Source organism: Muscardinus avellanarius, assembly GCF_963383645.1.
Source record: "Muscardinus avellanarius genome assembly, chromosome: 15".
Taxonomy (NCBI): Eukaryota; Metazoa; Chordata; class Mammalia; order Rodentia; family Gliridae; genus Muscardinus; species Muscardinus avellanarius.
The window spans coordinates 39,452,264-39,465,196 of NC_137801.1; the positions used below are offsets into that span (position 1 = coordinate 39,452,264).

General features: G+C 48.9%; 1 protein-coding gene across 1 annotated transcript in view; it reads left to right on the forward strand.

Annotated features, from left to right (window-relative positions):
* Positions 1-4,961: 4,961 nt before the first annotated feature.
* Positions 4,962-12,933, forward strand: part of PRKCE (protein kinase C epsilon) — a gene marked incomplete at both ends in the record, with an annotated part of 526,950 nt that continues 518,978 nt past the window's right edge. Inside the window, one exon of the mRNA XM_080711937.1 lies at positions 4,962-5,309. Coding sequence (XP_080568063.1) covers positions 4,962-5,309 — 348 coding nt within the window. The remainder of the gene's footprint in view (positions 5,310-12,933) is intronic.

A 12,933-nucleotide genomic window follows, 5' to 3' on the forward strand; every position in this document is an offset into this window, starting at 1 on the left:
CCAGGGAACTGAGGAAGGAAGGGAGCCAGATCATCTCCTCCCTGCATCCATCTCTAATCTCTATGGGGCTACCTTCCAACCCTGTGTCCTTGTAGGTGCAGATTGAGCGTGGTCTCTGACTTACAGCAACAGAGTTCACAGCAAGGATGAGGTCAAACTAAGAAGCCAGCCATGACAGGCCAGACAAAATCCAGCAGCAGGAAGTGCCCATAGGCAAAGTTAGGAGCAGGCTGGGAGTCCAGTGGGAGCCAGGATGGGGCAGGGCCGGCCGGGTTCGGGAAGGGTTTTGTGTCGTGCTGTACATTCCATCCCAGCATGGCCCAGGTGGTTGAATTCTGTTCAGTGGAGCATGCGAGGAATGTATGATAGACCCTGGCCGGGCAGACCTTTGCAGAGGCCCATGAACATTCTATAAATGGCAACAATAGCGCCCCAGCAGAGACATGAATATTCACACGCTCATTTGGGTTGGGGCTCCCCTTCCCTGCTGCCTTTAGCTGATCTAAACAATATCCACAGGCTGTTTGATTTTCAACCAGTGTGGATCATCTATATCTATCTCTAGTGTCTTGTTTTGAGGTGAGTTGGCTGGAGAAGAGTTACAAAAAAGAAATATATCCATCTGCCACAAAATTGCTTTTAAAAAGTTTTAACTTCACTGGGCGTGGTGGTGCACGCTTGTAATCCCAGGGCTTGGGAGGCGGAGACAGGAGGAAGGCACAGGTTCGAAGCCAGCAGCCTCACTGGCTTAAAAGACCCTGTTTCCAAATAAAATATAAAAAATAGATGTCTGGGAGTATAGCCCGGAGGTACAAGGGTTTCCAGGAACCCCAGGACCACCAAAAAAAAAAAAAAAAAAAAAAGTTTTAACTTCAGTTATGCTGCTTGCCCACCAGAATGTTCCATGTCTCCAGAAAACAATTCAAACCTATCTGCGGGCTCTACAAGACCCTAACTATCAGATTCCAATCTACTTCATCTCCTGGTACTACCTGCCACAAGCCAGGCACACCTGGCACCTTTTCTTTGCCCCTGATGCCCTCCCCTCTCCTTTTTGCAGTGGGAGGACTCCTGGTTTAAAGGAACTTGTGAGCAATGCCTTCCTGAACTCTACCAGGTAAAGGGGCAACATGGACCATGCCGTGGCATGCTTACTGCTGTCTGGATCCCTTCCCCATGAGCAGTAATTTTAAACAAATAGGAGCCTCATCTTGATCATCTTTGTTAAATTCTTGTGTGTGTGTGTGTGTGTGTGTGTGTGTGTGTGTGTGTGTGTCTGGGGATGAAGCCCAGGGGCATTCGACCTCCGAGCTATACCCACTGCCCTATTTTTTATTCTTTTCTCACTAAGTTACAGAGGGCCTCACTAAGTAGCTGAGGCTGTCCGTGAAAAGCGATCCTCTGGTCTCATTCTTAATACCGTTTTTTCTCTCTCTTCTTTTTCTTCAAGATTACGAAATAACTAGGTCATTATTGGAGCTTGAAGGAGTATACAGTAGACTGTAGTTACTGTCCTGTCCTTTGCATTGTATACAGGGGCCAAGAAAAGGTCGAAGAAGGCAGTAACTGTTGGTTGAAATTTTGCATTCTAAGACTCCTCCTGCAAGGCCTTGTTTTCCGTTTCACATGAGATCTAGAGCAGAGGAGTGTTTCAGAGTTGCCTCCCTTCAGGTAAACTTAAGAGTTTTTCCCCAAACAAGGTCACATGGGAGAATGTTCACAATGGGCCTGAAGAACACATTTTCATTTTGGCCAAGTTTGAGAGAGGGGAGGTGAGAGGTTTATTATAAGATGTAATATGGACAGGAAACTAGCAGTATTTGCATGCAGAATATGTTAGCCCATTCCCATTTTATGTAAACATTCACCCCCAAACAGGTATTTTATATGGCAAAGTCCTTTTGCTTCCAAAAGACTTGTAATAGAGAGGAGACTGCTATTGGTTGCCTCTGAAAACTGTAGTCTGATCGTCCCCAATGCAATAATAGCACTTTAAGAGGTAGGAGTCTCCTTCCCAGAACCTAACCCAAGATGAAAAGCAACAATATTGGAAGATTGTGGGTTACTCATTTGAAGATAGTTGCCAAGATGGAAATAAACACTATTTATTTATTGCCATGCTGGGGATAGAACCCAGAGGGGTCCTACCTCTAAGTGACACTCTCAGCCCCATATTTTATTCTTTATTTTGAAACAGGATCTCACTGATTTGCAAAGGGCCTCACTAAGTAGCTGAGGTTGTCCAGGAACCGTGATCCCAATGCTGGGATTACAAACGTGCACCACCACGCCCGGCTTAGACCCTTTTTAATATATTTGGGGGTCTTGCCTAGGTGGGAGTGGGAATAGGATGTGCAAAGAGTTGAATTCAGAGTATCCTTACTTCTGAACTTATTTTCTGTTTGATACCTAATGAGGAGGGTATCAATGTTTTTCACTCCCATGTATTTTTGTTTGCATGTTGTATAGGACCCACCAGAGCAAGTTAGAGAGACAGTATGGAATAGCAGCCAGTCAAGGATCCCTAGCTTCGTGAAGTCTTTAATGGTCTAGATTTCCCAACAGGGAAGGTGTAACAGGTGTAAAAGTTAATAGGTATGGGGCACGGTGGCACATGTCTGTAATTTCAGCAACCTGGAGGCTTACCCAAGAGAACTGCAGGTTCAAGGCAACTGGTGAGAGCCAACAACAACAACAAGAAGGAGCGATGCAGCTCACTGGTAGAGACCCCGCGTTCGTTAATAGGTGCCAATAAACTAAGTAATATAAATACTATAGTGTAGCATTTAAAATTTGGTAGTCTGAGCCAGACGTGGTGGTGCACGCTTGTAATCCCAGAATTTAGGAGGCTGAGACAGGAGGATCTTGGTTAGAGGACGGCCTCAGCTACTATTTAGTGAGGCCCTTTGCAACTCAGTGAGACCCTGTTTCAAAATAAAGAATAAAAAATAGGGCTGGGGGTGCAGCTCGAAGGTGGACCGTAGAGATGGGTAGATGGGTTCCATCTCCAGTACTACCAAAAAATCACACCTCCAACTGGTGGGCGTGGTCAGGCACACTTAAATTCTGACCTTTTTACATTTAAAAGATCTCAGTTGTCCACAAGACCACCTTTTAGCACCATTTCTTCCCAGATGCCCCTCGCAGCAGGGCCAGAGCTGAGAAATACTAGTAAGCTTCGCAGCCACCGACTTTCCGAGCTGCTGGAACCTGAGAACCTGCCTCCAAGGCCCTGGGACTCTTCTGATCCTTTTGGGACCCGTGCGCTGCCCTCGACATCACGTTGTTCCAGCGGACTGACTCCTTCGCCTTTAAGCCTTTTAAAGCCTTAAAGCCACAAGCAATGATAACCTTTTTTTCCACTGACGAAAAAGTGATCGGGAGGCGGGTTTTAAATTCTGGTCTACACGACTCAGCCCGGCCAGATAAACACTCGGCTTACTGAGGTCTCCACAGCTCTCCGACCCGGCTCGGCGCGCGGCGAGGGCGGTTTCCTTTCCCCGACCGCGGCCGGGCTCCGGGTCCTCTCTCCCCGGCGCAGTCCCGGCCTCCGCGCTCTCCGCCCCGCAGGTCCCGGGGCCCGGGCGCCGCCGTCCCGGCCCCGCCGCCTCCCCGACCCGGCGCTGGGGGAGGAAATTCCTCCCCGGCAGCCAGGGCTCGCCTCACGTGACCCGCCGCCGCCGCGGCTCTCGGCGAGAGTTTAAAGGTTACGGAGGACATTGCTGGACCCAGGGGCTGCCCCCGGGGGCGCGGCGCGAGCTGGCGTCCCGAGAGGTCCCGCGTGCATAGGAAGCCACTTTGTAAAGAAGAAACGGGCACCGACGAGCCGGCCGCCCTCTGCCAGGCTCTCCGGGCACCCCCGTTCTCGCAGCGGGAGGGGTCCAGGCCAGACCCCGAGGGCGGCGAGCCCCAAAGAAACAGGGGAGGCGGGGGTCGTGTTTCCGGACCCGCGCTGCGCGGGCTCCGCGGGCTCCTGGGCTCTCCGTGCTCCCGGGCTCTCCGTGCTCCCCGTGCTCTCCGGGCTCCCCGTGCTCCCCGGGCTCTCCGTGCTCCCGGGGCTCCGCGGGGCGCGGCTGCAGGGGCGCCCGCCCGGGTGCTGCGGCCCCGGCCCCTCGCCCGCCGCGCTCTCCTCCGCTCACTTTTCCTCTTGCTCCCCCAACCGGCAAAACTTTCTCTATCCCCACACTGGCGCGCGCGCGCGTGCACACACACTCACACACACACGCGCACACACACTGACGTCGTTTGCGCATTTCCTGCACCGGCGGGGGGAGGCTCGCCCGCGCACCGACCGCGGGAGCAGAGCTGGAGCTGGGCGGGCGGCCGGCGGCCCGGGTGGGCGCAGTGGTCCCGGCCCCGCCGAGCCCGGCCCGACCGCGCCGAGCGAGGACCCGGCTCCGGCGGCCGCCCGGCTGGCCGTGCAGCGTGGGGATTTTTAAAGCTTTGGCTGCGGGGAGGAGCGTTTCCTCTCGACATGCATCCCTCCGGGTAGCTGGCTGCACATCCTCGTCCACCCCCCGCGCGCGGCCGGAGACAGGCGCTGGGTGGGCGCCGAGCCCCGGGTGGGAATCCGCGCCCCCCGCCCGCGCCCGCGCGCGGCCCGCCGACGCCCCCTCCCGGAGCCGACGTTTCCCGGGATTATGTTTCGGGAAGGTAGGTGAGCGCCGCGCCCGCTCCCGCCCCCGGCTCGGCTGCCCCTGGAGCGCGGCGGGCGCGGGGGGAGAGACGCCGCGCTCACGGACGGCTCCCGGCTCCCCCCGCCCTGTTTCCCGCTAGGAGCCCGGCGAGGAAACCCAGGCTCTGGCTGCGAACCGCCGGCGCCCGCGCAGCGCCGCCAGGTGTAGGGGGCGCGCGGGGCGGCGCCGGGACCCCCGAGCCCCCAGCTCGGCGCCCGCGCCGCGGGCCCGCGTTCCTGCCCTCGGGGCGGCGGAGCGCCCCGGCCCCCACTGCGCGCCCCGACCATGGTAGTGTTCAATGGCCTTCTCAAGATCAAGATCTGCGAGGCCGTGAGCCTGAAGCCCACAGCCTGGTCGCTGCGCCATGCGGTGGGACCCCGGCCGCAGACTTTCCTTCTGGACCCCTACATCGCCCTCAACGTGGACGACTCCCGCATCGGCCAGACGGCCACGAAGCAGAAGACCAACAGCCCGGCCTGGCACGACGAGTTCGTCACCGATGTGTGCAACGGGCGCAAGATCGAGCTGGCCGTCTTTCACGACGCCCCCATCGGCTACGACGACTTCGTGGCCAACTGCACCATCCAGTTCGAGGAGCTGCTGCAGAACGGGAGCCGCCACTTCGAGGACTGGGTGAGTCCGGCCCTGCGCGCCTGGGACGGGCGCTGGGTCCCGGCAAGACTTCCTGCCTGGCGGATAGGTCTGGGGGCTCCGGGTCTCATTGGCTGTGTGTGTGTGTGTGTGTGTGTGTGTGTGTGTGTGTGTGTGTGTGTGTTCACGCGCACATGTATGACTCGGTTTCCTTGGAGAAGCACTTTTCACTTCTTAGCTGGGGTGAGAAAGATGGCACTTGGGAAGAGGGTATGGTATGGAACTCTGCCCCTTTGTGCCCTTCTGACGGAGGGGGCATTAGGGGCCTCCGGCTCCCGGAGAGCGCGGACCAGCTGGTGCTGAAGGCTTGCAGAAGACCTGCCTTCAGCAGGCGCGTGGCGGGGCGCCTGAGGGTCGTGTGCGTGGGTCCGCTGTCCTTGGAGGGAGGCACGTGGAGCTCAGACTGAAGGTTTCTCGCACGCGCTGGCTTTGTCCTGCGCAGCCCAGTTAGGAGTTGCTTATTTTTTCCCTCCCGGAGGAAGCTCACTTGTTTCTGTTCTACTGAAGGATGTTTAGCTCATCTGCTGACATACAAGGAGAAGAATGTGTTCTTCTCCAGGTTGTCTCCTCTAGGGTCCCAGAAACATCAGTTGAGTTTGTTTGACCCAATTCGTGGCCCACTGCTCAGAATGTTGTATTTCAAAGGCTCTGCCTATGGATTATTGGAAGTCAGTGCTTTGAATATTAAAGTTACATTGTTCCTTGTTTTGATTGTCAAGTTACAGTGAAATGAAATACTACTTCTGAGATTGAGCTAACTGCTAATTGATTACATTGTCCTCTTTTAGGGACTTGGAAACGGGCCTTGTCAATGTATTACAAACCCAAAACATTTAATCTTGGCATTGGACAAGCAGAAAGAAGCAAGGTTTTTTTTTTGGGGGGGGGGGTTCTTAGGTGTTAGTGGAGGGAAAGAGCTCAATTAGGAAATGATGTTTTGTATTTTCAGGTTTGTTACATGTTTCCACCCAGGACAAGTGTCGCTGTGGGTGAATATGTTTTCAATCTTCTCTAGTCTGCACAGAGATACCTAAGCCTTCTGAAGAGACCTAGAAGAATCATTTTCTACTGAAAAAATGGCCAACTTCCTCAACATCTTGGGGGCCAGAGGTTGCATGTGAACCCTGTGAGCGTCTCTAACCTTACCTGCTTTTTCAAGGACATAGAATTTTAGGGGAAAATAGGAAAAAGCCTGCTCTTTTTATGTTCTGGCTGAGATGTAGCCTTCCTGAAACCATGGTTACCAGGCTTACAGGGAAGCTCCAATTAACCACACCAGTACAGCCCTAGGAGATTTGTGGCTTCCACCCTGGAAAGCAGGCAAACCTTTATGGTATCTCAAAGAACGTAGTGCCGTCCTGCTGCATTTCGCAGATGCGTCCTCCCTTCTTCACTACATGCGGCCTTCGGGCCTTTGCTCTGGAAGCAGCGCATATCTGGGTGGAGCTGAAGGAATAGCCCATTTCAGAACCAGACCTCGACATTAAAAGCCTGTGATTTTGAAGTTGTTTTTGGTTCTGAACAGCACGGGAAGAAAAGCTTGACAGTAGCGGTGAGGCGATGAGGGCCTTCCTTAAGGGATGCTGTGAGTGGGTACACAGTGGGCAAAAAGCAGGGTGTGTTTACCCACCGAGCAGGTGTAGGTGTCATCTGGAAGGAGTGCCTCATGACAGAGAACCAGGGTCTACCCCAAACTCAGTGTATAAGGGTGCCATCCTTTCCATGAGCTTGCAGTGGGGACTCCTTGCTTGGTTGTCATTCTTTAAGGTTCTCAGATTCACTCTGGATTTGGCCCAAACCAGATCCTCTAGTGTATGAATGTGCACAGGCAGGTGATACAGAAAAGGATAATGAGTTCCAGAGTAACTCAGTGGTTATCCAAGCAAAGGTGCACTGGAAGCAGCGCTCACCTCCCGTGTCCCATCGCTTGCCAGGGGTTGTGGGGGTGGCCTGTCTGGCTCCTCCATTTATTCTTCCTGCACATTCATGTATGTGTGTCCTTGACATTTTTATTGTGTGTGATCACGTAAAGTGTTTTCAAAATCATTATCTCTTTTGCCTTACACCAAGTATGAATTAAGTATGACAAGTGTTGGACAGATTAAAAAAAAAAAACTTGAGATAGAAGTCCAAAGTCATAGGGTGAGTCAAGTGGCGGGGCCAGTTCTGACTGCTCACCTGGTGGTATTTTCTCTAGAGGATACTGTAACCATTCTGGTTTCTCCAGACTAAACAGGCAGGTGGGGGTGCAGCTGCAGAGATGACTGGCCTTTGAGGACGAGAGACAAGTTGCAAGGAGGCTGACTAAGGCCACCTTTCCCATTCCCATCATCCAGGGTTGCATCACCACAGAGACACCTTGGTTAGCATTTCCTGGGTCCAGGTTTTGGTACTCCTTACCTGTCAGGAATGAAGAGACACACCCTTTTCCAGGTGTGGCTAAAGTCTGGCCTGAAATAAGGTGATGTGAAGAATAGCTGCTTCTTTGGAGGAGTGTTTTGTCCAGCTGCACTTTTTCCTGTTTGATTCTCTAATCCCACTGAAGAATCTTAGTGTAGTAGCTAATGCAGAGGTAAAAGGGGCTGTGGGTTACTCTCAAGGGGTTTGTGGGAAAGGACACTAAGTAGATACCTATAAACACTTAAGTAGCAACTAGGTTGCAAATGAGTAGTATCAGAAGTAAGAAAAGACTTCAATAAGGAAGTATGCTAGGAGAGCTGGAAGAATCCAAAAGGGTTCCTGGAAGGAGGCATAATCTGGGCATGAAAGAATGAGTACTCTTTAAAGAAATAGCTGAGAGGAGACAATATGTCTGGCATACATGCCACAGACCTCAAGACAGAAAACCTGTGGTCAAGGTTGAGGAATGGATAGGAAGGGCTGACACTACACATACCTGTTAGGACTAGGCAGGATGAGGTCTCCCAAATTTAAGAGTTTTATCTGAGTCCTACCTGTACTGTTTTGTAAGATTTTTTTTTAAGTTAATTATTGCCTGGTATGCTGGCACAGGCTTGTAATCCCAGCATTCGGGAGGTGGAGACCAGAGGGCCGCGTCTGCTGACAGCCTCAGCTATTTATCCAGGCCCTTGGCAACTCAGTAAGACCCTGTTTAAAAAAAAAAAAAAAAAAAAACTAGCTGGACGTGGTGGTGCACACTTGTAATCCCAGCATTTGGGAGGCTGAGACAGGAGGATCATGGTTCACAGACAGCCTCAGCTACTTAGTGAGGCCCTTTGCAACTCAGTGAGACCCTGTTTCAAAATAGAGAATAAAAATCAGGGTTGGGGTGTAGCTCTAGGCAGAATGCCCCTGGGTTCCATCCCCAGTACCGCAAAAAAAAAAAAAAAAAAAAAAAAAAAGTTGATTATTTTATTTTCCACTTAGTCTTTGCTTATGTTCCACTATTCACCATGAAGCCACAGGTTTGGGTTTAATGTAATAATAATTTTTCATTGTTCCTATTAAAATAAATATGACTTTAAAATTAAAGGAAAAGAAGTTTTTTGTGGGTACCTCTTAACACCATTAGTGATGTGGGGCCACATTTTGAAATACTGGAGTAGGAGAAAGTTTAGAGAGCTGAGGTGGATTCCAGAATGTAAGAGCCAGGCTGAGGTAATTATTCTTCATATAATGAGACATTTCAGGTGTGATGACAAAGAGGGGTGCTTTAGAGAAAGCACATTACAAAGAGAATGAGAGATTTTGCTTGTGTTTGAAACAGAATCTATTAAATCACTACTGCGTTAGGTTTTCTGAGAGCTAGATAACAACATCACTCAGACTTGGGTGTACATCAGAATTACTAGGGAAAGGTGTTAGTATAGATTCTCTGGCCCCACCTTCATGGCTGTTGATTCTGTGGCTTGGGATAAACACAACAAATCTGTTTTTATTGAGTTGGCCTTAGGATTCTGACCAGACAACTTGTGGTTTGAGAATCATCAGTGTAGAGTAGAAAGTGTTTCTGTTCCCTATATCGCCAGGAGCCCAGGGCAATGCTTCTCGAGTTATTGCATGCCTGTCCACTCCATGGGACAGTCTTTTCCCCCAGATGGAGCTGCCTCCCCTCTGGCCCATCAGAATCACTTGGAGAGATTCTTAGAACCCAACCACATGTTGATATACATTGCTTAAAGGCTTATCTTTATCTTCGGGACATTTAGCGGATCCATGAGAACTTCCAGTATCTTTTCAATACAGTAAAGTGGGAGGCATCTGCAAAGGGGCATGGGATGGCTGGGGATGATTCACCCAGGCCCCTTTATGCGCACCTGCACCTTGCGTTTCCCCCAGCAACTGAGCTTCCATGGACTTCTCCCTTCACTTCTGTAATTCTTACCATCTAATTTAGCGTGGCTCCCCTTGTACATATGTAGCTGGTTAACAACCCCTTTAAGGGGTTTGTTCTTGGCTTGGTGCTATCATAGACAGACTCCTGACCTTGGGGTTCTAGGATCAGAAGCTTGATATAGCCTTGGGCCTAAAGGGATTTCAAGCCTTGCCTGTATGTCCTATTTGTTATCTTTGACACCAAAAGGATTTAGTGAATATTTGAGACCCTCAGCTCCCTAAGATCCTCAAGGGGACTCCTCTCCCTGGAATCAGTGAGTTCTCCTTATAGGATGTGTCTGTTACTCACTGGGTATCTGATGTTGGTCATGTGGCTTAAGTCCTTTAGGCTTGTTTCTCTTTTTACTTTTTTTCTTTTTCCTCCTCCTCCTCCTCCTCCTCCTCCTCCTCCTCCTCCTCCTCCTCCTCCTCCTCCTCTTCCTCCTTCTTCTTTTTTGTGGTACTGGGGATGCAACCCAGGAGCATTGTACCTCTGAGCTATACCCCAGCCATATTTTTTAGTTAGTTAGTTAATTAATTAATTAATTAATTAATTTATCTTTGTGGGTCTGGTGATGGAACCCGGGGGCATTTGACCTCCAAGTTACACCCCTGACCTATTTTTTATTCTTTATTTTGAAACAGTGTCTCACTAAGTTGCAGAGGGCCTTACTAAGTAGCTGACATTGTCCGTGAACCTTGATCCTCCTGTCTCAGCCTCCCAGATGCTGGAATTACAAGCATGAGCTACAGGGACTCACTGAATTACGAAGGACCTTGCTAAGAGGCTGAGGCTGTCCTTGAATCGTAATCCCCCGGTCTGTGAATGCTGGGATTACAAACTCAAGCCTGCGCCACCATGCCTGGTAGATTGTTTCTTCATCTACAAAATGGGAATATAATAGTCCTCTCTTCTTTGTGTGAATTAAATAAGGAATCTCTGTAAAGCTCTTGTGAAAGGCTCCAGGCAAAGTTCAGCAACTTTGTTAATATTTGAAGAATTATTTAGGTGTGCTCATAGATTTAGAAACAAATTGAGCATATGATCCAGGAAAATATATTTTTCTTCTTGATTTGTGAAAGTATTTATATGAAAAGTTTTACATAGTCTAAAAATAATTTTAACTTAGTTACACTTAACAGCTTGCCATTTTGAAAATAATTGAGTTACTTGAATTAGATCGTTTTGAAAGGTCTAGGTATTGTGGACAAAAGTTAATTACTTATTGAAACATATAAGCAATTGGATTTAGAAATATTTAGGAACTGGTGTTTGGGTTTTACTCTACCAATTTCATATATTTAAATACATTTTCAGCCGGGCGTGGTGGTGCACGCTTGTAATCCCCGTGCCTGGGAGGCAGAGACAGGAGGATCGCACAGGTTTAAAGCCAGCCGCGCTGGCTTAAGAGACCCCGTTTCCAAATAAAAAAGTATAAAAAATAGATCTGAGAGTATACCCTGGAGGTAGAAGGGCTTCCAGGAACCCCAGTACCACCAAAAAAAAAAAAAAAAAAAAAAAAAAAGAAACCATTTTCAATGCTGCTAACTTTAATTCCCTAATTCCAGCCTGTTCCCACTCTTAAACTCAAGAGCTTGTGTGTGGGTCTGCCTTCTCATCATTGGCATTTGATTGTGTAAAGGGCATCTCAAACTCAATATGTCCAATATCATATGCCAAATTCCCCTGCTCCCTAGTCTAACCTAGTCTTTCCAGATCAAGAAATGGCAGCTCCATCCTTCCAGTTCCCTGTCCAACAACTATGAAGAGCTATGCTTGATTCCTGTCATACTCACCCACCAGATCCAATCTGTCACCAACGTCTGTTGAGTGAGAATAGATCCCAAATCTGATAATTTCCCACACTCTGGCCCAGTTACCACCATATCATACCTATTTCAACATTGTCAGAAAGCCCCCAGTGTTCTTTCATAATATGTAGGACCACCTATTCAGGCCTGCTGATTTGATTCTCTGGCTCAGTCACCCGCCGCTCCTTGTCCTGACTATTCCTCTCTAGCCATGTTGGCCACAAAACACCCCTAAACATACTCTTCTCGTGATCCTCTTCAGTCTCTCTGCTTCTCATCTAATCTTCCTAGAGTATTTCTTCTCTAGATATCCTCATAGCTCAAGTCTTTTTTCAAAGGCCCTTTTCTGGCAATCCTATCTAAAATTTTACCCATTTCCAGGACATTGAAATGCTTCTTTCCAATTTTTTTCTTATCTCGTGTCTGTATCTCATACACATACATATTTTTCTTATTTATCCGTATTGTCTGTTTCTTCTTTGTGTGTGTGGTACTGAGGATTGAACCCAGGCGCATTTTACCTCTGAGTAACACCCTCAGCCTTATTTTTATTTTTTTAAATTTTGAAACAGGGTCTCACTAGGTTGCTGAGAGTCTCACTATATTGCTGAGGCTATCCTTGAACCTGTGAACTTCCTGTCTTAGCCTCTCAAGTACTCATTACAGGCATATATGGCAATACTCAGCTCTTACTGTCTATTTCTAACAGAAGTTCTGTAAATGTAGAAGTTTTTATTCTTAGATCTCTTCTTGGCATCCAGAACGATGCCTAACCTATTATTGAATGATGAATAAATGAATTTATTAAACAAATGTTTATTCCTCTAGCATCTACTACGGCCCAGAACTGTGGTAGTTATTGGGGGCTTGGTAAAACAAAAGTGGTGTATGGTGGAGTTCCTGGCTTGGACATGTAGTCCAGAAGACCAGCATGGTGAGCAGTTGGTTGAATTCTTTCAATAAGCCCTCTATATAGATTCTATGAAGAAATAAAGGAGATGTATTTTTAACAAAGGTCTGGGAGATCCCTGAAGATGTCCTTATGAGAGAACATTGTATTATTCTCATGTGGTAATTTGCAACAACCTGAAAAATCTCCAAGTCTGAAGTTTCTTTTCTTTTCTTTTCTTTTTTTTTTTTTTTGGTGGTACTGGGGTTCCTGGAAGCCCTTCTACCTCCAGGCCACACTCCCAGACCTATTTTATATTTTTGAAACAGGGTCTCTTAAGCCAGTGCGGCTGGCTTCGAACCTGCGCGATCCTCCTGTCTCCGACTCCCAAGCGCGGGGGTTACAAGCGTGCGCCACCACGCCCGGCCAAGTCCGAAGTTTCTAAAAGTAGGAATTGTGTGCCTTCTGGGAGAGCTCAGGGCCTGCACAGGGTGTTTGGTGAGGGGAGAAGGAAAAGAAGAAAAGGCCTATGTGTCCTTTTTGCAGGTTTTTGATCAAGTTTAAATTCTC